This window comes from Anguilla rostrata, chromosome 7 (genome assembly GCF_018555375.3).
Source record: "Anguilla rostrata isolate EN2019 chromosome 7, ASM1855537v3, whole genome shotgun sequence".
NCBI lineage: Eukaryota > Metazoa > Chordata > Actinopteri > Anguilliformes > Anguillidae > Anguilla > Anguilla rostrata.
This window is the reverse complement of record NC_057939.1, coordinates 51998619-52026492: the sequence shown is the minus strand read 5'-3', so window position 1 is coordinate 52026492 and position 27874 is coordinate 51998619. Positions and strand designations below refer to the sequence as shown.

At 42.6% G+C, this 27874-nt stretch overlaps 1 protein-coding gene across 2 annotated transcripts in view; it reads left to right on the top strand.

Annotated features, from left to right (window-relative positions):
• LOC135260000 (zeta-sarcoglycan-like) overlaps positions 1-27874 on the top strand; it is a 231998-nt gene that overhangs the window by 139338 nt on the left and 64786 nt on the right. For both annotated transcript variants that reach the window (XM_064345028.1, XM_064345027.1), the window contains one exon: positions 26422-26616. In XM_064345028.1, coding sequence (XP_064201098.1) covers positions 26422-26616 — 195 coding nt within the window. The remainder of the gene's footprint in view (positions 1-26421; positions 26617-27874) is intronic.

Sequence of the window (27874 nt, the reverse complement as noted above, 5' to 3'; positions counted from 1 at the left end):
TGCGCACCTGCAAATATTTGAACTTATTTCCCCAATATACGTATGTATAGGTAAAACATTAATGAATCAAAAATGCAAATGTTTTTTTTTTTTTTTACATTTCCCTTTTTTGTTGTGTTTTTAGCTTTTTTGTGCTGTGTCACTATTAAAAATGATCTTCAGGGAAAAAGAAGAACATGGTGAAATATCAGAATCACTGCATATTCAGATATGCAAATGCACTGTGTGTGGGTTGTGCATACCATAGCCTGTTAAAGTGTCACAGTTAAGCTTTTTTCCAACTTATCTGTACACACAGGAAGTTGTGTTCCTGGGTCTGGGTGTGTTGGCTGTTTTATTTTCTCCCTCAGTCTTGTACTGTATCACTCAAAGTGAAAGGCTTTTCTGGCCTTCTCTGTTCCAGAGTGCTGTCTGTGTCTCGCCAGGAGGTGTGACAGGTTCTGAGTATGGATCGCATTCTCTGTTTGGACCTTTCCTGGCACGCTAACAATGGACTAGCAGAGTAGTCATTTCAGCCAGAGATATGAAGGCATTTATGTATTCATGCGAGATGATGTATTTGCTTTGTTTACCATCTGACCCGTAAAGACCGCGACTCATGTTTAAGCTCTGATCTTTGTATTTGCTTGAACCATCCAGAGATAACAGGAGCTGTCTGCGGAGCGTGATCGATCATTTCATCACCCAAGCATTTCGAGGCCGGGCTTGTACATTATGTGCGTCTGACAGTCACTGGGTCTCTTCAGAAAATAATGATGAAAATTTACCTGTTCCCTAAAAAATTACATATCTAGCCTAATAGCTAATTTTTCTCTAGTGCCATTGTTTCATAGTTCAACGACTTAATTTTTTAAAATTTATTTAAAATTCTATTCTATTCTATCTATTTTTAAGAACCTACGGAAGAGCAACATGCAGGAAAATGTGAAGAATTAAAAAATTACCTTATATTCCTATGTTCAAAATCATTCGTGACTTCATGCACCTCAAACAATTAACATTAATACAGCAGATTCGCTGTTTTGTGTTGTCATGGTTGCAGACATGTCAAGCATGTGGCTGCGCACAAGCTGACAGCCTTTCGTGGCCATGCCCCCCCCGATCGGCCATGAGAGCCCAGCAGTCTTTTGATCGTTGCAGCTTCAGTGCATTTTTTAAAATATTTCCTTTACAACAGGAACTCTTTGGCAAAGTAGTTATGTGCCAAGATGTCAACGACATAAAAGGTACATGACAGCAAGTGAGTCCCTCCTCACCTCTGACTCTCCTGGAGCAGGAGTGCACAGGTAGATGGACAGATGCTGCATAGATGCTCCCTGTTCGCAAGCCAACGCTCTGCATTGTACTGAGATCTAAAGCTACAGATCATGCTATGCTCAGGTGTGTCCCTTCCACTGGTGCAAGCTATGCTTCGTTGGTGCCATACAGCTACAGCTGCAGTCAGTTTTGTGAGTAATTAACAGAGTAACCGATGGATACTGTTGCCAAGGTATGCTAACATTCACAATGCACCAGATCTACAGAATTATTCATGGCCTACACAAGGTAGATGTTTTAAAAAGGTTGTGCAGATCTTTCAGCTGCTTAAGAGCACCTTTCATGGACTGGCTTATTGTTTTTTTTTAAATGCTGCAAGATAAACTTTTTTATCGCTGTGTGACTAATATAAATGACAGACAGATCTCAGCTGGGGATCTCCTGAGGGGCCTCTCTGTGTTTTTGCTGAAAGCGGGTGGATGGCTTTTTTTTTTGTTTTTGTTCCTGAACTTGAAACCCCGGGCTTGCGTCTATCTGCCCACCGGTCGCTCAAAACGGCTCTCCCCTCCTCCTTTTGTTGTGCATTTAATGGCCCTTACACAAGCTGTGCCCATCCCTCACGTCAGTCGCTGTCACATACAGTATCGGCTGCGTGACCTGACTCGGCTGACATTTGTAGTTTGGTGATATACGGCATTTGTATTCAGAGAAAGGCCTGCCTGCCTTTCGCTTGGCATCCATCACCATTGCCAAGTCTAACACATTACAGAAAATGGAATTGAAAAAGAAACAAATCTTTAATCCAATAAATCAAGAACGCGGCGTCTGATTGGGGCACGCGGTGGCCGGCTGGTGATGTACGGTAATTTTCGTGATGTGTTTCTCGTGAAACGCGACCGCGGTCGGATTGCATTTTGAGAAAACTGTTAGTGTCTCTGAGGGCTATAGTGCCGCAAAGAAATATGCTTTCACGCATCTCCTTTCAGACTTTCAGCTCTAAAATAAGAAAGCCTTATTTTATGTTTGTGTGTGTGTGTGTGTGTGCTGCCCATACTCTTTTGCAGCATGTTTTAAACACTTAAAAAGCTCAAAGGGCAAAGTTAAAAATCGCTAGACGACCTTCAAAGTACTGCACATGCACTTCCAATAACATTGCAACCTGAGGGCGAAGTGGCCAATTAAAAAACCACTACACATAATAGCTCCGCGTGCATACTGATGTGAAATTTTGGTTTTCGTCGTCACGGACACGCAGTAAAATAGTTTCTCTGGCATAAAAGTGGCACCCGGACCGTGAGGTTAAAAGATGCCGGCGAATGCATTAATTTCGCAGCTGCAAATGTCATTCCTCGGAAAAATCAAAGGGCCCAATTCTCCTGACAGGTAGAAGGAATTTTCTGCACTCTGGACTCCAGGTGATTATTGAAATGGTAAAAAAACAGCCGGCTGTCAGCCTGCCTTTTTCTCGTTATCATCAATGGAGGCCAAGAAATAGTTTTTTTTATTTCAGTGGGATTTGACTGCGTGCTATGTGTAATTATGTCAAGTCATTTATCTCCGTGAAGTCATTAATAAACAGAGGACAAGTTATAATTCCTGACTCAGATAAGGAATGTTGCATGGCTTTTCCCCCCCTCCTCTCAGGTCAGAATATAAAGACTTTTGCTCAAAGGAACAACCTCTCTCAAAATGAAAAAAAAAAATATATATATATGGCAGTTTATTTTTTAAATTTTATATTTGGTTGTGGCTATTGTCTCAAGCCTAGCTTGACTTACCTGTAAGATAAATTTATACCGCTCACTAGCACATCTTTTTCGAGGTTTGGGGAGGGCTGAAATTCTCATTTTTCCATTTGTATTGAAAAAAGTGACTGGAGGTGAACACAATATCATAATATAAGTATATATTATGATATATAGTGATCATAAATATAAAAGTAAATCCCGATGTCGAAAAACTGTGCATAAAAATTGGTTCAAATACGTTATTTTCATGTCTTTACCTTTAGCTTTAGCATATAATAGGCAGACAAACCACAGGGGTTTTTTGTGTAAAATCCAATAGAAAGTGCAGAAAAGGTCAACACCAAAATAGATCTTTTGATTTCCTGGCTGAAACAGTGTGCTTCTTAAGAGACACAATGGGGCTCATTCAGTAGATGCAGTATCCTGGTGCTTCAGGTTTGTGGGCATGTGAACATCGTGCAACGACCAGTGCTTTAATGGCTGTCTCTGACAGTAAGCTAATTAACCATTGCTTTTGCATGGCTGAGTCTTCGAAAAAAGACAAGCACCAGAAGGTATCCGCAATGCTTTACAAATGAGGAGGATGTGGTCGCACATACGCTGAAGTTTTGGTTACATTTCAAATTCAATAAAAACCTATACCCGACCATAGCTGTAAGGTAGCCCCATATTATAAGGAGTTATGTAGCTCATAAATTTTTATTCAGTTATTCAGTATTCGGTCATATTTATTCAATTATTCAGTGGTAGTTGGCTCCCCATGTAACAGTTTTTAATAATGTATGCGGCCCGGTGACAAAGAGGTTGATAGGTGGGGATAGGTGTAAGGGCTCTCGGTCATTCTATAAATTCATTTTGTGCTAGTGCAACTGAAAGGAATGGTCTAGAGAGAGCTACTGAGTAACAGTGGAAAAAGGAATGATAAAATAGACTCACTGGTGTCACTTGAATAATAGACACCATTTTACTATCATAGGACAGCACACACAATATGCTGTACATGCTTTGAACAGAAGTACGGTTACTGGACTGGTAATGTTATACAAATGGACGTTCAGCTGAGTTTACATTTCTAATGCTTCACACAACTGTAGGTGCGTTCAGGAAGAGCAAAACATTTCAATCTGTTTTTATGTGACATGTGGATGTAATGGCATCATACAGTATGCATGTAAAGCAACATAGTCACTGGATAAGGGCAACAGATCTAAAGTGTGGTGTCTACAACTGTAGATAATGGAGCAACTGCCATTCGAGGCATTGATGCAGCCAGTCAGGATGCTATCTATGGTTCATCTGTAGAAATCTGTGAGGATGTTGGGGGGCCATGTCGAACTTCTTGAGCCCCTTTGTGAAGAAATGGCGTTGGTGGGACGGTCTGACCGCCATGTTCTTGTGGTAAGACCAGATTAGGTCATCTGCAATGTACACACCAAGGAACCTGAAGTGTGTGACACTCTCCCCTTCAGCTCTGTTAATGTGTATAGGTGCATGCTGCCCCCCTTCTTCCCTACAGTTTCCTATAGCCCACAATCAGCTCCTTCATCTTGATTGCATTGGGAGAGAGGTTGTTGTCCTGACACCACACTATCAGGGCTCTGTGACCTCTTCTCTGTAGGCTGTCTCATCACTATTTGCGCTGAGGCCCAAGATGGTGGCGTCATCCGCGAACTCGGAGCTGGAGCTGTGTAGTCATGGCAATGCAGTCACGTGTGAACAGTGAGAACCACAGCGGGCTGAGTACACACCCCTGGGGTTCACCAGTGTCCAGAGTCAGAGTGGAGGAGGCCAATTCTGACCACCTGGGGTCTATTCGTCAGGAAGTTAAGGACTCAGTTGCAGAGCGAGGAGCTCAGCTCCAGGTCCATGAGCTTGATGATAAGTTTACCAGGAACAGTCGTGTTTAATCCCAAAATGTAGTCGATGTTGGAACAGTATACAAACTGGAGAGGGTCAATGGCGGCTGTGTTGTCTTTCTTTGGTGAATTAGTATAAGATACAGTATATACTGTAGACACCATTTTATAAAAGCGACATGGCAAACCTGTTGAATATCATGAATATACTTTCACAGCTGCAAACCGTTTAGAGTTAACGTACAGTTGGTATTTATAACCTTCTATTTGTACCATAGTAGAAGAAAACAATAGACTTCATTTAAAAAATGGTTCTGATGAAAAGTTAAAAGTCCATTTTTTACAGTTACTTAATGTCAGCTTTGAAAAGTGAAGGCGATTAGCAGTCATTACAGTTATACATTGTGAAACCAGATTTGACTAGTAAACAGGGGATTTAGCTATCGATTTTAATCATGGAAATAAATGTAATGAGAAAATAGAGGAAAGTTCCAGCATAATTTGTTGGTGATGAGATGCACTGTTCCACACATCTGGTTGTTCTTTGTTTTATCTCTTTTTTATTCAAATTCTCAGCTGAAGTCTGCATGCAAATGACTCGGAACTGGCTGCGGCCTGTTTGTCCTTGTCGGCGCCGAAGAATATCTGTGTTCTTGGCGTGACGTGCAGCTCGGGTTTTCACAGACGTGGAGAAAGTACACACGGTGACTCGTGTGTTTATATGAGCCACAGATGTTCTGCTGAAATCAAAATGGAACTTGAGCTTGCCTTCAATGTAAAAGTCAGGCCCATATGGATATACAACAGCACCATGTTATGCTCATTAAAACCAATTGTGTATCTCAAGTAAAACACACAGGAACCTTGGGATAATGCAATGACATTCAAAAGATGTTGGTATTATTCTTATTTTTATTTATCTTTTAAACATAAAACGATTACTTCAGAAATACAAAAATGTTGTGATGGCTCGCTGTGGGAAGACAAATGGCAGTTTGGCTTTCTTGCTCTGTAGAAAATGAGATTCAGTTGCAAAGTACTTTTAGGAGATATTCCTCTCCAATCTTCACTTCCTATTCAGTAACCCACATTGAGAAAGAGGTGTTCTCCATTTTAAGTTGAAAATACATTGCATGTGGGTGGAATATTTTTCTTGCAGGAAGAAGATGGGTTCATTCAATATACTTTGTTTGAAAATAAGGAAAACATTTAGCAAAACATGTTTATTTGGAAAATTGGCTTATAATGGGTCACGTGAATTATAAAATGCGTGTATAATGTTGACAGCATTTTTCAGGAGCTGTCTTCTCATTAAATGTATGACAGATTTGAAGTCAGTGGACAGAGTGTAAATTTTCAAACTGTCAGCCCAGTCAAGGTAATGGTCACACGTACAGTACATTGTAAATGTGACAGTGACTCTTGTTTTACAGGCAAATGTGCCACCTGAAGATCAGGCTTATGAAAGGACAGGCTTATAAAGTATACAGGACTAAAGTAGACTGAATCCAAGTGACACGGTCTACAGTAAGATCATGCCAGATTATGAAGGTTCTATATAAAAATGTCATAATGCTTGCTGTAGCTTTCTTCTGCTCAACAGAAAACCAGGAAGACATTCATGTAGATAATGCTAAGCATCCCTTGGGATTGAATTTAGATCCCCATTGTGTCAAAGTGGACTTGCTTTATCCCGCTGAAGTGCTTAAAACGTACAAGAGCATTCAGCGATAATTCTGACTGTTGAACTCTGCCTCATGCTGTTGGCCTGAATCTGGCGAGAGAGATGGAATGGTGGCACTTAGTGTGTTTTCATTAGACCATCAGTGCTACACTGACATGGCTGGAAGGTCAAATTGACACTACCAATACTGCTATCCACCCCTTGATCAAACTTGAATGCTTTAATGTCACATACACTGGAGAAATTTGCAGTTGAAAATGTGCAATATAACAAACGTCTTTCATACTGTGCTGTTTGTGAAATGTAAAATGCAGGTGCGTACAGAAAACATGCACATGCTTATCAAAATAATATTTCCCATTCAATCAGTTAATAAGTGGTAAAAGAACTGCATGCATTTTTTTTTTCCCCCAGTAAATTCCGGACCATGTTTAGGAAGGCAAACGGCACAGAAACGTATTCACTTTTTCCCACAGGTGACGTAAGAAGAAACGTAAAACGGTGTGTCCTCTAGTTGGAGTCTGAACTCACGGCAGGCTGTTTCAAAATCAACTGACTGAATTCCAGGGACTGTCATGGTCTGCTAGCTCTGCGGTCTGATTCATAAGGGATTAATTAGCTCTAGGAGCTTGTGAGCTGTAATGCTACCTTGTTTGCTGTAGATCCGTGTATTCGATGCACAAGGTAATCAAGTTCCGTAATGGAGTCTCCATGCATGTTAATGACTTGCTAAATTTGAACAAGATGATATAAGCCGAGGTTTACTTAGCAAACGCACGATGTAGCAAAAGCCAAAGTTTAGGCACAAGTCTAATTACGCAGTTTTCATTTTTGCTCAGTCTTGCGGGGAAAATTGTATCTGGGTAGGTCAGTATCTTTTCTCGACAATAAATGTAACTTGTAAGCTATTCTCTGTCTCTCCTGTGTGGCATACTTTCTGTCAATGTTTATATCCAGTGATTGTGTTCACCACAAGTTGTTACTGAAAGATGAAAAGCAATTATAGCCTTAATAAATATTTATGTGACATAACAATTCAACGTTTACAGCATACATATTAAACATTTACAGTTGGAAAATTGCTTACTTGAAATTTACAGTATTACTTGGCAGAAATATTTTTGTTATGGTCCAAATAATTTGTTTTGAATTTGAAGTGGCTCATTGCTAATGGTATTCTGCAATAATAAATTTGGGATTATAATCTCTCTAAGGGTTTGACCATCTTCTCAAGTGGTTTGATCACAGCATTTAGTGATATAATGAATTAATTTATTCTGTTCCACAATATTTACTGTCAATATAGCACAATAAAAAAATACATTACTATTACTTGGATCTTGGTAGATCTCTCAATTTATCGTTGTCCCTCTGAATTAATGAAATGTTTAGATGTTTTGAATATTAAAAATTAATATGATGATTACAAAACTTAAAGTGGCACATATGCATATGTATGGTCAATATGTATATGTATATGCACAGGCAAATTATGGCAATGCTATATATTATGCACATGTGTGACCCCCATAACCCCTATATAACTTTTTAATGAATAGTTTATAGGCATTTGTGGTGGAAATGTAGTCAAATGGTTGACCTTACAAGGCATTATGTGGTAATGCATGACACATTAGGATGTTATGACATGTTAATAAAGGTTTAAAACATTCTTTACAAAGGTGTTGGCATAATATGCTTTATTAGCTAACTAAATAAAGAGGGTCATGATTAGGGGGGTACATTTTACATCATGTTTTCTCTACACAATGACATTAATCACAAATGCTAATTTGTCCTTGTGATTTCTCAAGTGTTCCCACAGAACACACACCTGGACAGGAAAAGGGGAATAAGCACTTGACCTCTACCTGTCTACCCGTCTAAGGATTATCAAGCTTTAGTAGACTGATAGCCTGCAGACATTCTTTAATAGACGTTTTATTAAGATATTCTGAGAAACAAAGGCATTAAAATGGGTGAAGCTAGGTTACATCTTACAGAAAATATGGCTGAAGACTGCAAAACATTTAACCATCTGCCTACATAGTAAAATGTCCAGTGTTAATTCAACTCAAATTCAAACCCAATGGGGACAAATTCTTATCTGATAGAGTTGAATTAACTCTGGGGTCTTAGAGTTTTGTTTGTTGGAGCACAATTTAGTTTTTGCCTGGACCCCGTGTGGGGGAAGGGTGGAGGTGTTTGATTTATTTCATTTCGGGTTGGTGTGGGTGCGTGTGGTGTGGTGTGGCTCTCTCTCTCTCCCTCTCCCTCTCCCTCCCCCCCTCTCTCCCTCTCCATCCCCATGTGGTAACCAACGGTGAACACCGGGAACTGCCGCATCTTCCTCCCAGGGGTGTCACACCAGCGTGTGACATAACCATATTGGTCACTGGCTGGATGTACAGTTGTTCCTGGATAAATTGTTTTCTTCCTTTGGTGTGTGTGTGTGTGTGTGTGTGTGCGCATTTTATAAATAACATTCAGGGCATCAGCTGTTATCCACATGGTACAATATTTGCATGATCACCTTTCATGGTCAGAGAAAGTGGAAAATTGTGCTTATGGGATTTCATGTTTATTCACATCTGCATCTCAAATCTTTACTTATTCTACTGATGTGAGAGGACATTTATAATCAATTATAATGAATCCCAGATTCGAGGTCCCCTCCATTAGTAGACCCAAAGAGGCTGTCATTAGCTGTCTTAAAGAACTAATTAAAGAATATTTAAAAGAGAAATGTATCAACTCCATGGAAGTGCCTAACACTGCAACAGTAAGGTGTCACAATACATAATTAGTTAATTGAACATAGAGGCAAAGCAAAATCATTAAAAATGGTTCCTTCATTAACAAGTTTGCATCCCGTGGCAATAAAAGTCAGTTAAAATTTCATTTCTGTTCTTTTAAATATTAAAATACCTTGCTAGCGTTTTGTTTGCTGTGTTTTCTCTGTCTACTTGATAAAATCATATTTACCTTCTAGTCTATGCTCTAATACTGGAATTATACACAGAATGGCATTTTAGTTATAAATCAACTCTGTTAATACTGAAAAATTAACACTAAAATGTGAACCAACTTTAATATATCCTCTACTGCGTGGACCTGAATAGGACAGCCATGGGCACAGGAGTCCACTTAAAAGATGTGGATGGTATTAATGAGGGTCTGTTTGCATAATTTTAAATTACTATCTTATTAAATCCCCTTCCATATTTTTTTTGTGTCTAAATAGATAACAGTGACCCCTAATGGGAAACCTTTGTAAATGGATAGATTTGGATGTTATCTTGATACATTTGGAATGAAATTTGGGGTGTATATTAATGTGGGTTTGATAACGCGCACTGTTTGTTGAACCCTCAAGCATTGCCAATTCGATTATAATTAATGGTTAGGAAACATATCCGCGTATTACCTACGACCCTGCAGGACCGCCCCCCGCCCCCTTATGTTTCCGCAAATATTCACTATAAATGCAAAACTGCTTTCAGACAACCTCGCTAAAGGTTAAGTAAACAAACAAACGGATGCAAAACCCCGTATCTGAGGCAGCTGAGCGGAATTATTCTCCACCATTATCCCTGGAACGCAGACGCAAAACAAAAGGGGGGGGGGGCTCGAGCCGCGGATGTGGCTTCGTTATGAATTCCGTAAAACAAACGGCGTCAATCTTTTGACGGAGGAGAGATGATCCACTTGGCTGTGTTCCGCTCTGCGGGGCGCCCCGCCGTCTGATTGCCCAAACTTTTTTTTGCCTCGGATTTTCTCCGCTCGTGATTTATTAGAGATTAATCTTTCATGAGACGGGCTCCTCAAAGAAGAACAGGGTGTATTGACACTGCAAATTGAGATCATGAAGCGTTGGGTGTAAATGGGTGGAGCCCCAGTCCTACAGTATGTGGTTTGTAAAAAATAAATCACCTTGCCTCTTTTCAGTTCAAACTGTTAGCTTGTTGTACATGGCTGAATTAAGACTCTCCTTTGACAAGACTAGATAGTTGTCCATAATAGATAGTTGTCCATAATATTTACATTTGATGGGTAGATGAATAGACAATGTGGCCTTGAATGTTGCTCTTGATTTCTTTATTTATCCATAACAACCACAAGTATCCATGCTCCAAGCAGCAGCCAGCTTGAAGTCAAGTTTAAAGTGCCATGTATATAATAACACATCTTTTGTTTGCTTAACTGCATGTCACCAAAAACTTCCTATATGATTGATTTATGCCTCACATAAGATCAGTAGTACGATCAGTTTAAGCAGATACAACACTTGAACAAACCCTCTTCAAATTACTTTTAGTTATACAGTAATCTTTTAGAAACTTTGTTTTTGTTTTAGCAATTTGAGCTTGCTGTTGATTCAAGACAACCATTAGTAAACCATTGGTCTAGTTTTGAAGGATAATTAAATGCCCCTGTAGGGACAGGAAAAGCACAATTAAAGCTCCAACAGAAGGTAGAATAAATTAAATAAAAAATAAAATAAATTTAGAATCCAAGTACTAGCAAATATTATCATTTCATTAAAGACTTCTAAACAAGTGCTCACTGTCCTGGACAACTGACAATGCAGTCATCATGCCAGCATGAGGTAAAAACAACACTAACCCCTATTCTACGGTGTGGTGTCAGGATGTAAGCTTAAAGTTGTGGCTAAAGCATCCAGCGTTCAATGTGGAATCTGACAATGTGAGAGACTCAAATTTATGCATCCTGGAATCAAAAATCATGTCACGACTGCTGAGCCCTGTAGTTTGTGGTTAATTGGAAAACTCCGGGACAGTTGAGGATGAGTTCCAATGCTGTACCTTCCTGTTCAGAAATCATTATCCGCACTCCTTCCCCCAATCCTTTAAAAAAAAAAAAAAATCCAAGCCCAAATTTCAGTTGATGAGAGGAAAATAGAAGAAATAAAACATGGTTTTATGGAGACATACTTTGTACTGTGGACATTGACACTGGGTGCACCAGAAATCGAAATAAAACGAGCACGGTCAAGTCTGCCGGAACCAGGGCGTTCAGTACTGTGTGTTCAGCTCCACAGTGAAGTATTGCTACTGAAGCTACAAACCTCTACTGAAATAATTCAGTGCATAATATAAATGAAGAGTTCAAGATTAGTTGCTTTGCGAAGTGCATTGCGCGAGCATTCAAGCCTGTGTCTGTATCTACTAAGAATATTAATTCCTATACAGTACTTTTTTTTCAGGAGCTTTTATATTTATATTTATATCTTTTATAATCTTTTAGATCATTAGCAGTGATACAAAATGCAAAATACGACTTTCTGCCCATAGATCATATCTACACATGGAGCAGAGAAAATCCATCATATCGAGTTGATAACGTGCCTTAAGGCAACATCAAAATAAATTGCCCAGAACTTTTGAAAATGTCAGACTCTAGAAGTAAACTTCGGCGCGAGAACAAACACTTCCACGTTGCTTTTGACTGAGTATACTCCATCCATTCGTTCCGAACATTGGTCAGATCCACAGCTTTTCGATTCTGGGTCTCAGTAGGGTTCACAGGGTTAGAGTTGGAATGGAATGGTTCACAGACCGGGCAGAAGTTAAAATGTATATTCATTACAAACTGTTGACACATTTTTTTTCAATCAGTTACTCAGACCGGACCATGTCCTGTCCGGTCTGAGTACAGACACGTACACATTTTTAGAGCCGGACATTCAAGTGGTATTCCAGGCCTGTGATCTACGTTTTAAAACACAGCCCTCTTTCCAATGGGCACTTCCTGCTTCTGCAGTAACTACTCAAGCCGGTCATCGCGTGTATGATACTGCCAAAACTGCTGCTATAAAAGCACGTCATTCGTGAATAGTGATGCACTAAATACATAGATCATTTCTGTACTGTAAATCAGCATTAAATGAGTGCCGTGAATTCATATTCTTACCCATTCTTCAATGGTTTTTTTAAATTTTTTTTTTTAAATAAACGAGGAAAAGGAGGCTATCCGGTGTGTCCCTTTGTCGCCCTCTTTTTAAAGTCAGTCCCACCGGCTTTCTCTGATTGGCATCCAGAAGCGCTTAGCTTTACTGCGCTGGCATTTACAGCACATTCAACAGAAATATCCCTCTGGCATATGAAGGATGATCTCTACATAAGCCCTCTCCACTTTCAACTTGTCATATTTTAGCCCCCTGAAATTATGTTTCAATGTTGAAATATGGAGATTTTGAGCCGAAATGGCGCCTTGAGTGTAGGCCCTTACCGGGTCATATTTATGCGTCCATTTTGTGCTTCTTTTTTCACACTGTGTACCCTTCATTATACTGCGTTCTCTGTGTCCCCGTTAGGCCATTAGCAGGCATACCAAGAACACTGCAGTTAAAGTGCCAGAAATCCTCTGGTGCTCGTCCGTGAGCCGGTAACTATTTTCTCCTCAGAAAGCCACGCACCGAACTGTGATGAAGCTGCCACCACAGACAGTCGCGTTTATGTGAACATTAAGCTATGCAACCACATTAGATCAGGCCAGTTGATTGAGATCTAACACAGTACGTCGCGTGGTTATTACGGATTAGTAATGTATGTGCATTTTAATAAACACTCATTTCCGAGAATCGCGTTTCTGCGTTTCACTTCTCAGCAAGTGGCCAGATTCAAGTTCAATTAATATTAAATTCCTGCAAGAGTTGCGAGACGCGATGTGCTTCGCTCCCTCTGTGACACAAAGGACGTGATTACGTCTCAAGTTCTGGACCATATGTGCTTGTCATTATCTCCCGTGTCGGTAATTAATCACTAAAATGAGTTTTTAGGCCCTTCCCCTTTCCTGGGAATTCTGGGATTTGTTTTTTGTACGCTAGCGAAACCCGCTAATTGGTGCTAGCGAAGGCCACCTTATTTCAGTGCGTCCCCGGGAAACGACGTCCTCCTTGGGCCACGACAAAGCCGTTCCACGCCGACAGATGGAGCTTCGCTTTAATTACAGCGCTCTCGCCGTAATTGTCATCGCTTGCCCGTTTCGTTGGAAGACGCGACGGAGGCCGCGGTTTAGCGCCGCCGATCCGAGCAGGTGCCGCCGTGATTCAAACTTTATCGGTGCCGTTACGAGCGACGAAGCCCCCCCCAAAAAACGGAAAAGCGGTCCGCGACGCTTTGGCCGTTAACGGGATTTAGCGATCGGTTCGTCGCGCGTTCGAAATTAATCAGAATTATCTCCACCGCTTCCCGTTTGATCGTCTGTGGCTCCTTCTCACATATTACTGCAAGTCATGCTTTGATGTGGGTCCGCTGGATCCGGGGCTTCGGGGGCTGCCTTCAGCAGACGCTGTGATTTATGGCCGCGGTGGCCAGACGTTTGCAGCATTTTTCATAAACGCTATCCGGTGGCTCAGAAGGGGTCTGTTGGATGTGCGAGCTTCTGTCGCAGTAAATCCACTTTTTGCAGCCGGACTCATTTAGTATTTTATTTTTTGTCTCTGTGTTAGGTACATTATGTACAGTACATGAAATTGGCAAGGAGCGTACTCGCTGATATCTTAAAAAGAAAATGCAGTTTGGCGAAAATATTGGATGAGCGCTTATTTGGAACACATTTTCATTTTTTTTTTTTTTTTTTTTTTTTCTGTCTGAGCTGCAGCATAAAGTCATCGCACCACATAATTTTATTTGCGGGCATCGTGAGGGGAAATGGACCTGAAGAAGTGAAGCATTTTTTAGTTTGAGTTCCTGTGGAAAAAAGTTTCAGAAGGCGAGGCATGTCCAGAAGCGGTAACAAAGCCGCTGTAGTGCTACGCAGCATAGCCTGACACATTTACACTGTGCGCATGTGTGTGCACGTGTGTGTGTGTGTGTGTGTGCGTGTGTGTGCACGTGTGTGTGTGTGCGAGCATGTGTGTGTGTGTGTGCGCGTGCATGTGTGTGCACGTGTGTGTGTGTGTGTGTGTGAGCGTGTATGTGTGTGCATGTTTGTGTGCGCATGTGTGTGCGCATGCGTTGTGCGCTCACACACACGCGCGTTCCTTCTTGCCGGGCCTTGTTTTCCCTTCATTCATGAATCATGTATCCTGTTTACGATGCTTGGCTTGACACGCCTCTTCAGAGCATCAGAAAAATCCTCTTGCAGCGGACTGTGTGAACCGCCGTCCGTCTACAGACACCGCCTTTGATGAGCAGCACACACCGTCCTGTCAAAGCACACCGGCTCCTCAAATTTGTGGTCCCAAAGGGAAGCGCTCCCGCCTGCTTTCACCAACCGCCCCCCGGTCACCCATGCACTCTGTCCCGGACCGTGCTCCATTTCTCCAGGTGTTTAACCTGAGCCCTTGAGCCACAACTGCTGCAGTGTGGGCCAAACACCAACGTGCCTCCGGGTCTGATCCAATGCCACAGTTACCCGCGGCCACTGTTGGAATCGTACTGGAATGAATTCATTTCGGTGTGAGCTTTTTTTTTTCACAGCCACCCTGGACATTCATGGATCACGCCACACAAAAGTGTGTTCATTTTGTTTAGCTTTAGAAAAAGGGCAAAGCCGTAAAATGGAAACAGTGTCGCTCAAAAACATAAATAGGATGGGGGGGTTTTTTTCCTGTCTGGGTTTGTGTTTCGGTTCAGTTCTCTGAAAAAAAAAAGAAAAAGCCCAGCCATTTAGGGACATACTTGATGATTTATCAGAACTGTTTTTTTTTTTTTTTTCCGGTGGATGCAGATTTATGCAAAGCAGACACAGATATAGTGTTTATGCGGTTGTGTAAAGCCCGTGTTTGAGAAGCTGGGCTCTCTTGGCTCATCCTCTCTGTTGATCTGGCAGATGTGGGGTTGTTGTCCTGATGAAATGTGTTCGCCGCTCTCAAGGGGTGGACAACCGCCAGATTCCCCCTCAGTCGCTTCGATTTGTTGAGTCTCCTCGTCTTTCTCTGACTCCCCGGTCCTGATGTAGGGATGCGGTGAGTGTGTGTGTGTGTGTGTGTTTGTGTGTGTGTGTGTGTGCATGCATGTGTTTGTGTGTGTGTGTGTGTGGTGTGTATGTATGTGTGCCTCTGAATGCATTGCGTGTGTGTGTTCTTGTGTGTGTGGTGTGTATGTGACCGTGTGTGTGTGTGTATATGTTCATATGTGTGTGTATGTGTGTGTGCTTGTGTGCGTGTGCGTAAGTATGTGTGTGTATGTGAGTGTGTGTGCGTGTGTGTGTGGTGTGTATGTGAGCGTGTGTGTGTGTGTATGTTCATATGTGTGTGTATGTGTGTCTCTGCTCTATTGCCTCTGCTGGTTTGTCTTCTTTCAGGCAGGAGTCCTCAGTGCTGTGTTTCCCACTCATGCTTTTATACTCCAGTTTTGCCGAACAGGGAGTCATGTTGCCATGTTTTTTTTGTTTTTTTTGTGAACTGTGGGTTGAGAATTGCCTTACAGCTGTTGGCACAGGACGTCTGTGATGTAGGCTTCAGAAGGCATCTTCTCGTTTCCTTTGTTTTGAACCACGCGGAGCAGACTCGGGCTATGCAGTCGCCCATAAATGCACACAATCAATTACTCGGGTTTTCAGCCTACCCCCGCTGGCTATACTCGTTTGATGCTCACTGTTAATTTAATCCCACATAGGGTAGTCTACATCACTCCTCCGGTGAGCATTGGCATTTCGGCTTTTATCGTTTGATTTTGTTACGCGAGAGTCGACTGAACTGTCAGGTGGCAAGAAAAACGGTCCACCGTTAAAAAATATTTTTGGAAAGGTTACCCTGCAGGGATAATCTGGTACATGCATAAAAACCGGCTCGTACGTTGTCGTCTAAATTCATATCAGCAGTCACCTTATTACAAAATGATTAATAAAAATATATTCCTACCCCGTGGGGAATAGAGATTGGCATGATTTCAGTAATCTGTCTAATGAAACTGTGAAACTGAACGGGGTACTGAAGAAACTCCTGGATACACGTTGTTAAACGATGGTGTCTTTTTCTGGCAGGTTTAGGGACACAGTGACATTGCACGCATGTATATTTATCTTTCCAAATATATGTTCCTTATGCAATTTAATGCCTTTGTGATAACACGACTTAGCCATTGTTCTTATGTTATTATACTCATCATAGTATTGTTAGGATTCTATGAATCTGGATTTTTGTATGGTTATTTTTTTTAATGTGTTACAGACTACTCTTTGAGAACAAAAAGTTTGGTAGCAGTCTCCTTCATAATATAATTCATTGATACCAGACACCTTCACCTTCACAAGCTTTACACAGACATTCATAACAAATGGGTTTCACTTGGTATGGCAATATAATTTCCTGCTTCAATGGTGAAATGTGAACATGCTTATTTACAGTTTTTGAGCATTTATGGATGCTCATGTAGTGATTATGAAGGTGTTATATACAGATTATAAAGGAGTGGCACTACATGCAGCAGATGCTCTTACCCAGACTGAGAGTTACGTAGCTCTTATGAAGGGCCAATCGTAGAAAATTGAACACATTTATCAGAGCGAAGTGACAGGAAAATTAGCGTAGACTAACTGACATGATGGCGTGGCATATGTTCCTGGTTAGTTTTTGATCTTCTGAGAATTACATGAACCGTGAGCTTCAGAATAGCGCGTGCCACCATTGTTTGAATGCAATGCAGCTTGTGCTTGTGTGACACGCCAACAAAGGAATGATCAAAACTACATACCGTATAATGTTAGTCGTTTGGAGAAGCCAGCTATGTCACAAGAAACAAGACCAGGTTAAAACCTAGTATATGGCTGGACCTAACACACGTGATCCGGGCGACCAATGGCGTGACTTCATAACTCGGCCGACCAATGGTGTAACTTCATCACTCACTCAGTCACAGACATTAGTGTAGGGCTGGCCCCGCTGTTGTGGTCCTGCCAAAAAAAAAAAACTTGGGCCTGAGCTACTGCTACTGTTTTACCCATGAGCACCCAGGCCCTGATGGAAACGCGTTTGCCGAAATCAGCCCGTGCTCGCCGGGTGACGGACGCATCGATAAAGCGAAAAGAATAACCTCCCCGAAATCGTCGGCGACTCTCTTTATCTGCTGCAAATTAAGCGGCGGCCGCGTTTGTGACCCGCCGAACCCGCGCCACCGCTAACGCCCCGCCGCCGTGTTCCGGCTTTGTCCCACGGCCCGGCGGCCGGCGCGGGTGTTGCTGCTCAATTCCCCGGGAGTCAGACGGAGCGAGGGGGGGGCCTTCGCGGCGACACCGCCCTGTCTATTCATCCTGAGAGAAAAGGGGGGCTGACATTTCGGATAATGGGTGAAAAAGTCACGCTGTGGCGGGACGCCGCTACGGGACAAATTGGTTGGCCCGCTGTGTCATCGGGGTCCGCCAGGTGCTCTAATAATACGTCTGCGTCCTCGCCGCTGGTTATTCAACGCCCGGGCAGAATTGTCGCGACTCTTTTGCTTTCGCTCGGAAGTTTCTGAAACTAGGCTCGCTTGCGCGGATGTCGCTAACTTGAACACGGACGTACAGTTTCTGTCCATCCTCCCCGGGAAAGGAAATGACAAATTTGCTGCTGAGGAGACCAACTGTGACAGTGAGCCTAATAGTCAATGTCTAATTTAGTGTAGTTTTAAAATTCGTGCCAAGCCACAAAAAAAAAAAAAAAAACCCCACCCAAATTTTCCCAAGATAAATAAGTCAATAAATATAACTGTGAATCAAACTAATGAACACAAAAACTGGTTACGCCACCATGCTCTCATAAACTCACAAAATCCTGACGATAAGAAGGCAGTGAGTCTAGACATGAAAAAAAAGCTCCTTTTAAGATGTCGGTGACTGCTCAGCTGTAGCAGTCTCGGGAAGCTCCGGCTTATTGAAGTACGACGCTCGCTCTGAAGCGTCCCGCTGTGCCGTGACGTCTCGGGATGAGGCCGAAGTCCGCGGGCATGGCGTGAGTCTCGAGTGCTGGCGGCGTGTTGGGGCGCACCGAGCTCATAATCGAGGGACGCTCAAAAAAGACGCTCGCCACGACGCCAGCGGAGCAGCGGTGGGAAAATTACGAAATTATCCAGTGCATGCTCCTCGTGTTCCTCAGCATGTCTCGTGATTGGCTGACTGCATGCGGCCTCACAGCGAGAGCTCACAGTTTTTTTTTAGTTTTTTTTTTTGGAGTGAGGGCAGAGGTTTTGATTGACAAAGGAAAGCATATAAATGTGATAGCCTGGGTAGCCAAGAATAGTTATGAGTTTAGTCACTGAAATTGCCATTGTCTGAATAAAGCAGCTTTATACTGTAGTTTGTGTATACAGAAGTGTGCCATGTGTATCTCTATTGGTGTTTGGGTGATTTTTTTATAGTTGTTTAACTGTAGTTTATTTAAGAATTTGTCTCAGCACACGTGTACAGAATTAATCTGTGACAGCATCACCCTCGTGAGGAGACAAAAGAAATCAAGACCGCCTCTTATGAAAAGAGGAACTTGGGCTTTGACTGAAGCAAGCGGTTCATTGATTTGATTGGTGAGATCAGGGCAGTTGTTAGCTAGAGGACTTCCCTCTCGAACGTCATTACCAAGCAACTGACCCTCGTACAAGGCCCTGAATTTTCACACATAGTCTGATGCACATGCGTTGATTGAGCCCATCTGGTACTCGTTGGGCTGCGTGCCAAAATCTGTCATTTTTGGGAAATCTGTGAAATCACTGTTCTGTGGTACATGGGGCTTGATTGTTGGTTCTACACTACAGCACAGTGTGCTCTGTACCAGGGACTGGGTCAATTACCCAGTGAGAAGAATCTATATACATAAATGATATGCAGACACAGTGTACTGCAATATACAGTTTCAGTTGTTTAGCTATTACTGTACAAAACAGCATCCTCTTTCCTCTGACATGTGGTCTACCTTGTTCCTGGGAAAATTATATAATGAAATGCAAAATCTGTTAATACACAACAAAAATGGCAACATATTAAGCCTACATTTTAATGCACAGCAGTTGTGGCATCTGGTGGTTGGGACATTAAAAAACAGTGCATTTCACATACAAGGTGAGAGGTCCATCGTAAAGTTAATTAAAATGCAAATTTTGCGCATATGATGTGTTGCTTTTAATCTGATGATTTTCACTGGCAACGGCACCACAAACGGTGTCAATATTTCTGTCTTGCTTTTCTCTCTCTCCATTATTTTACTGTTGCCTTGTGCATTGCACTACTGTTTACAGACTAACTGCTAATTAAAATGAGCTTGTCAGTTTCTTCAGGGCTTGAACGTGGTGCCTAAGACAGCTTATTACATTACAGATGTGGCAGACATTAAATAGTTCCCTTTGTACTACGCTTTTTAATTTGTTATTACGTAGATTCGTGGCTTATTCAGTTCTGCCTAATAGTGTGAAATAGTGAATGCTGTAAACATCGTGGAGTCTTTAGTTTGATTTTTTTAAAGCCTTTTTATTCAATGGACCTTCAACAGACAAGAAATTGACCTCGTAACTGAGTCTGACTGTTTGAAAAGATCTAAAGTTCCCCTGAATAAATGATTCCAGGAGCACTCAGCCTATTTCCTGCATTTCTAAGCGGTATACCAGAAACGGCACCCATAATTGTGTGAAGCTGACCTCTGTCTGCTGTAAAAACACAGATTTTTAAATATCCTGCTGCATTCTATGGACTAGCATAACCACTGTGATGCTCTGTGTGCTATAAGAATAAGCCTTGTTGTATTGGCATCCACCCTGTTTACTCATGAGTCATGCAACATGTGTGTGTGCGTATGTATGCTATGATGGTTGATCTCATGTGTGTGTGTGTGTGCGTGTGTGTATGCTATGATGGTTGAGCTCGGGTGTGTGTGTGTGTGTGTGTGTGTATGCTATGATGGCTGAGCTTGAGTGTGTATGTGTGTATGTGTGTGTGTGTGCGTGGGTGGGTGGGGGCAGTTTGTGCATTGTTGAAGGCCCAGTCTCTGACCCCTCAGTCCGCTCCTGGGATTACAGTATGTATTTAGCGTGCCCTTATGGCCTGTGGGCATTGGGCCTCATCACAAGCAGCTCAACGCCCTCTAAAACTTTCAGTGTTCTGTGAGTTTCTGCAAAGTGCGGATTTCATTTTATTTTTGCAAACTGGCAAAATGAAATTGAATTAAAGATAAGGTTCCTACTCAAATTCAGTGTTTGGCCACCTAAAGCGTGTCCACACTGACACACAAGTATACAGTATATATGTTTTTTCTCACACATGATTATTAAGCTATTGAACAGGTTGGCCTGGCAAATATTTGAAGCTGTTATTAAAGTTGCCCTACTATACTGGGCATTATTAAAGTTGCCCTACTGGACTGGGCAGCAGGTAAGCTCTACAGTAAGTTACAGTTAAAGTACAAGTAGACACGACACAAAATATGTAAAAATAAGGACCACTTCCCTTCAGATTGGACATGACCAAAACAGGGCCGATAGACCGAGCTTTCAGAAACTTGAAGATGATTGATTCGGCACGGAACGACCTTCCCAATACCGAGTAGGGAAAGTCACCTGGATCTCGGTGGGAGGCATGCATGGCAATTCTAATCTCAACTTCTATGTTTTATGCATTTCATCTCACTCGTAATAGACCCACAGGTTGGCTTGGTGGTGATATACAGTAGTAGCCTAAAACACCACTTGACTAAAAATTCATGCTTTACACGTAATAAATCGACTCCCCGCACATGTATGTCATCTCCTCTCAACATGCAGAAATTTGTCATGCCTTATTTATGACGTGGGTGTGTGAAGCGATTGGGACCAAAAAGAATAAATTCACCCCCCGCCCCCCCCAGACGTGATGTTGGTGTATGAGTGGGGATGCTGTCGGAGGTGTTGTAGAGTTACGGCCTGGCATCCGTCATGCCTGCGGCTGGAGAACAATGGAGTTCCGTGGAATCCATGGAAACCGGGTTCCGGAGCCACGCCCCTTTGTCCCTTTACTGTGCATGCGCCAGGGGGGTCGGAATCTCACGCCACAATGCTGGCTGCATCGATTTCTTGTCTTTCACTTAGGGATTAGAGATACGGCCCGTCGTTCTCAGATCCGATTAGATCGGAATCCTCCGCCATCTCCGCCCCTGTCATAATTTGAAATATCCCGGTAACAAGATTAATGCTCAGCCCAAGGTCATAAAAATGTGGATATGCTTAATTTTGTGTGGGCCATTTCCAAGAAAATATACATATAATCTGCTGTGGGAAATATTACAGTTATGTACAGTAAGAATTGATAATTATTTTTTAAGCAAAGATTTTACTAAAGGGGGACTATTATTACCCTTATTATTATTGGTATTGTTGTTGTTTTGTCATTATTATTGCTGCTGTTATTATTAGGTTCATTCTAGCTCCTCTAGCTGACGTATTTAAGTTATTATTATTTTTAAAAGTATCAGAAAGTAAATATATTCTTCTTTATTAAAACTTGAGGAGAGAGCGCATGTACATATTTTTCCCTCCTTGAAGCTCAGGGCTTATTCCAGTGCCTCTTTATTTTCCATGTTTAAATGCATTTACATTTTTGTTTCAGAACATTTGATCCTTTGATACGCACAGGCTTCTCCCATTCATTCAGACAGAACTGGGTTGAGTGCAGTTCACTCCCGACCCACGGGACCCGGTTTCTATTTCGTATTTCTTTAGCCGAATTTGCCTGGCGAAGATGACTCCGCCATTTCCGTGTTCCAGTCGGTTTTCGTCATTTGCGTAAAGACCGGTCAGCTCGTGAGTCGGAGTGATTCCGAGACAGAGGACAAGCGGAGATTAAAGCACGAAGGTCCACGCGGCGATATGACAGCACCAGAGGAGCGAGGGACGCGGGGACGGGATCAGGCTGACCACACTGTGCCCGCCCTGTCGCGCTAAATAGCTTACTGTCGGGCGCATCCGCGTTGCCGTTCTCGATTTGTTGCCGTCGCGGTCGAGTACTAAAAGGGGCTCTTTTGCGGGCAGTTGCCCGCGTCTCCGCTAAGTCAGTCATCAGCGGACGCGCAGTCCCGGCCCAGCGGGGGTTCCAGTGCGAGCGAGTCTTTGCCTTCATCCGGCGTATTGAAGTCAAACACGACGCACCCTATCAGCGGAGTTCGGGAGCTGTCAGTCGTGCCGTCGGCAAGCGGGCGCCAGCACAAAGATGAGGGGGGGGGAGTCCATTAGGGGAAGGTCCAGATGCCCTGTCAAGAGCTGTCATTACCCCTCAGCGGGCCGGCACCACTTCCAAAAAGTGTGGGAGGGGGCGGCGGCGCCTTTTGTGCGAGCCGTCAGGAGCGCAATTTCTCAGGCCGCGGCGCCGGGTTTTTGGGCAACGACCCCGCAGTCTTCGAAGAGACATTTTGCTTGAAATCGGCCTCCATCTCGTTCTCTCCGGACAGTGGATGAGAGCGATTGTGGCAGCCTTCTCTTTTTTTTCCCCCTTTTTTTTTCTTTCCCTCCGTAGCCGTGATGGTCGCGCTGCTTCGGTGTGGTGCCTTCGACCCGCAGCCGAGGCTGTCGAAGTTTCTCTGGCGCCCGGCGATCAGAGCCGAAGGTACTGGCAGATGGCCCCCCTTCAGGAGATGTGATTGGAGACCCATGCGTGCAATTTACTCAAATCGCTCTTCTCTCAACCAGCTTCACGGCAAAGATCGTCCCCTGTGGCGTGAAGTTACAAATTACATTCCAATTAACTTCTTCAGGTACAAGATCTGGATACCACTCAACCAATGCTGGTTAGGCTGAAGTGCTTGCATGCCCCCCCAGGAAATGTTTCCAAAAATTGCTAGCGTGTTGAAATCAAAACCACCCATTTGAGAGTTAAACCGGAAAACCAATTACTTGCCCATGCAACCATTAATTCTTTACCCCCATTGTTTAATTTAAATTTGAAGTACTGATAGGGATGATGCCATTGGACGACGGGGCACTCGTAAGGTACCTTACTGTACATTGCTTAAGGAGTGTTCTTTGGTCAAGCATTTCTCTGAGTCCTCACCTTTTTTTTAAAAAAGGCCCCCTCATGTCAATGTGAAACACTGTCAGATTTTATTGAATATAGCGCGTGACTGAGGTTAAAATGGGGAAACGCGTTTCTGTTTCTAATGCTCCGGAAAATAATTAACGGCTCTATCTTGTGGCTGTGTGCTGTTTTGAAAATCGAGCCCGGGCCTGATTCATAAACTGTCGGTGATGGGAGAACCCACCGAGCTGCAAATTCATATCTAACGTTTGAAAGGGGAGAGCGTGCTCAGTAAACGTCAACATTTAATTGAGACCGCAAGCATCGCATACGTGCGACTTCTCTGTCACAACATTAAAACACATTTACTACTGAAGAGTTCCTTTGAATGTGCAGCTGACGTAGGCTCTTTGATCATACAAAACTTGCTTTTATTCTCCTTTTAGGCATGAGTGCTTAAGAAATATATTCTAGCTGCAAATGATAGATATAGACGCCCGCTTTTATCTTCCATTTTTTACAAAGACGTGTGCTGGATACAGTACTGGGCCTAGCTCTTCTGTACAAACAAGACTAAAGGAATTGGCATTTGTAAACAAGAATAGCAGAAGATTCACTGTAGCACTGCCACAACACTAAGTATCATACTCATTTATCACTGCACTGCAAAGGTAACAATAAATAATTTAGTGCAATTCAAATCTTTCATATGTCATTAAAATATCAAAGAAATCCTACCTTTTCTTATAAGTGTCATTTTGTCTGGCACACTGATGAAACGTCACTCTCCTACTAAAGTTAGCAGCTTCCAAACTGTGTACCTTTGTCCCGACGTGGGCGGGGTGACAAACAGGAATGTGCTTCTGAAAATAACCTGGCGGATTGTCACCTTCACATATTTCCACCTGACTCAAAAAAAAAAAAAAACAGCTTTTCATTACCCCTATAAAAGATGCCATGACATGCAGCTGTTAGCCAGCTAATTGGTTAGCGGCACTCTTTCATAGGAGAGCGGTTATCGGCAGATTCATCATATGTAGGGCACGTTCGTGTGAATCAAACTGTACAGTAAAACCGTCCAGTTAATGAATTTATTTTTGGCTGATCGCTGTCTTGGGTCAAATTAATACTGTAATAGGCCCCAAAGGATTGGATTTGACTTACAGTTTGAATTATAGAGTAAATCAAATAAAGCATCACTGAGGTCACATTTAAACATGAAGTTATGCTAGTAAAACCTGAAGACATATTTACACGTATGAGCATTACTGTGATAAAAACAGAAAGAAAAAAAACTATTCACTTTGTGGTACCCTGTAAGATGAGACCTAACTTTGTGCACTAATACTTATCTGAGCGACTATAGGGTATAAGTAAAAATGGTGTCTTATTCCCATATTCTAACTTATACCAGTTATTAGATACAGTAAATGCAGTAAAACACTTGTTAGTTTAGTGAGGCCCGCCATGGTATGGTGTAAAATGCTGAGATTACAGTGTGGGAGAAGAGACCCCCTGACATACGACATGTCATATAACGGGATTTTCAGTGAGACAGATTGTCAGACGTGTCCCTTTGAAGAAACTGCGACTACCTTGTAGGTAATGAGAGATATCCCCAGGCAATAATTTTGCTGATCTGTTACTAAAAGAGATCAGTTTATCTTGCAAGTCCTTTGTCAGTGGTTGCGATTGATGGGGACCCTCAAATTACCTTGATACCCTTGGGAGTCAAGAGCATCCTCTTTAATATCTTTCAGGTAAACTCCCACCTACTTCCTAATCATTGTTATCATTGAGCTGCACACTTTTGTCATAGTCAGTTGTCAAAATAAATAAAATAAAGAAAGCATTTTTCTGATCAGCTGTTTAGTTGATAGCATCAGTGGAGGGGTCCTCCACACACTGGGATAATATTGATCTGCGCCGGGACTTGGTTCCGCCGTGGTGCTTGTTAGCCGGCCAGAAAATGTGCTCACAGCAGCAGCGGCCTGTTTTGGCGCTCATAAAATATTAGCCGAGCGCCGAGCTCGAGGGGAAGGTCTGACGTTCCCGACACATGTCTCTCCGCCGTGTAGCGCTGTGGACTGCGGGCTGCTGGAGACTTCACGCGGAGGCGCCGGACGCATCAAACGAACGGCCTGTCAGCCCCCCCCCCCCCCCCCCGCCCACGTCTGCACACTCGCCACTTTTCAGCAAATTCCCCCCCCCCGCACAATAATTCCACAGGAAATGGATACCAGGTCACCGTCCGAATAAAGTTATAAAGTTCCATAGCTGTATTTGCTTTAAGATAGTGCTACTTTTTTCTTTTTCTTTTTTTTTGTTGCATATTTGTTATCCTGCTTTTCCTTGATAAGTCATTTCTGTCCAATTTTTGTGTATGATTTTTATGGGTTAAAATAAAGTGCAAAATTACCTTTTTATGACATTGTCAATGTATTCTTTTGCAGTAATTATTATTATGAATACGTATCATGTTCTGTGTGTGCTAGGACCAGCGTTTTATAGATTGATGTTGTGTCAGGTTAATGTGAAAAATGCATGAATTCAGCCATTTCAGAGAGAGAGAGAGAGAGAGAGAGAGAGAGAGAGAAGTGAGATCTAATTTCATCGCTTCACGCTCACTTAGCTCGATTATTGCATGTGACTTCTGTTTTGGGCGCAGAAACAGCGTGTCAATCTACTGAGAAATCAGACAGCGCAAACCAAACTTAGTTTAACAGTTGTGTTGAAATACAAATCCACACAAATCAAAACCCCACATCCCGGGAGTCTGACTCGCGTTAAACGAAAGCGACGGTCGACGGAATATTTCAGGCAGACGCGGTAAGCCGTAGTTTTCAGCGTGTGGTCGTATGAACGGCGATCACGGGGGGGAGCGGTTGAAAAATGTGAAACTGATGAAAAGTGTTTGTGCTGACTGGATCGCCACCTCTGACGGTTTTTCTCCTGCTTTTTCCAGATGACCCAGGAGCAGTACATCTTGGCTGCGCAACCTAACAACCTTCAGAGGCCGGGATGTGCCACCGTTTATCCCGTGGGAATATACGGCTGGAGAAAGAGATGCCTGTACTTCTTCATCCTCCTGCTGCTAGTCGTAATGATTGTAAATCTGGCGTTGACCATATGGATCTTGAAGGTCATGAATTTCACAGTGGTAAGAAGATTATGTTTCCATTTACACTTCTGAGCAACAGTCTGCCGGGGAGGTTGTGTAGGCCGGACATGTATGTTAGCATAACACAGCGTATTTACCAAAAGATTCATTTCAAAACATGATTATCCCGTAATTACCTCTAATATGCATGTGACAATGATCACTTGTAGTTGTTTCCCATTCTGAGTACATTGCACCAGGGTAATTACAGTATTTGATGTATGGCATGTGGTTGTTATAAGCTCGAATCTGTTTTCACAGATAATACTTATATCTTAATTATATGGTTGTTTTCAACACAAACAAGAATATGCACACAAAGCCACAATGATAATAATAAACAGCAATTGAAAATACAAAAAATGACTCCATTAGTCAGTAAATGTGAATATTTTAAGCTCTGTCTTGAAGGAATATATTTGGAAGAGCTTACAAAAATCGTCTGCCTAAAAAAAATCCCTGCAGTTTCAGGTACTTGAGTGTTTTGACGTAATCCATTTTGTCATGCAGATTTTTGCAAATGTAACCTCAGAACGTATTTAAGCTCTCGCTACTAAAGTATGATTGATTTTCATGGGCACTTAGAAAGTGTTTACCGTCTAAGAAATTAAGAAAACGTTTCAATCAGCGTTCGGAGGTGTGAGTAGCCAAGGACAGGTGCACAGCAAGCTCCCAGCGTCCCAGAGAGACTCAACAGTGGAGTAAGGAAAGAGCTGGGAAAAACCCTGCGGATCAACGCCCTCCCTCCATGGGTGACAGTACAGCTGATTATGCAATGGGGCAGGGCGGCAGAGTAGCATAGTGGGTAAGGGACCGGGCTTCTAACCGAAAGGCCGTCGGTTCGGGTGCAATGTAAATGATGTGTAAAAGTTGTGTAAGTCGCTCTGGATAAGAGCGTCTGCTAAATGCCTGTAATACAGGCATGTAATGCAATGGCCGGCCGGCTATTCTTGACCCAGGCACACCCAGACCACAGGCCGTTGTGTAGTACCTTCCATCTAGCCTAATATGAGCTTCTGACAGGCACGGTGCAAAAAAAAAAATGTATACTTCGGTGATTTTCCAGAAAAGAAAAAAAAAAACTGTGTGTCCTCTGCCAGGTCTGGAGAGTGAAGTTAAGCAGTGGTGTAATCCAAACCATGCTCCATTCACCAGCTGAGCAGCACAGTCGATATGTTGAGAAACACATTTCTCGTGCAGCTGGACTGCAGGCCTCCCATCAGCCGCTGCACGGAACTGCACGTCAACTGAAATTAAA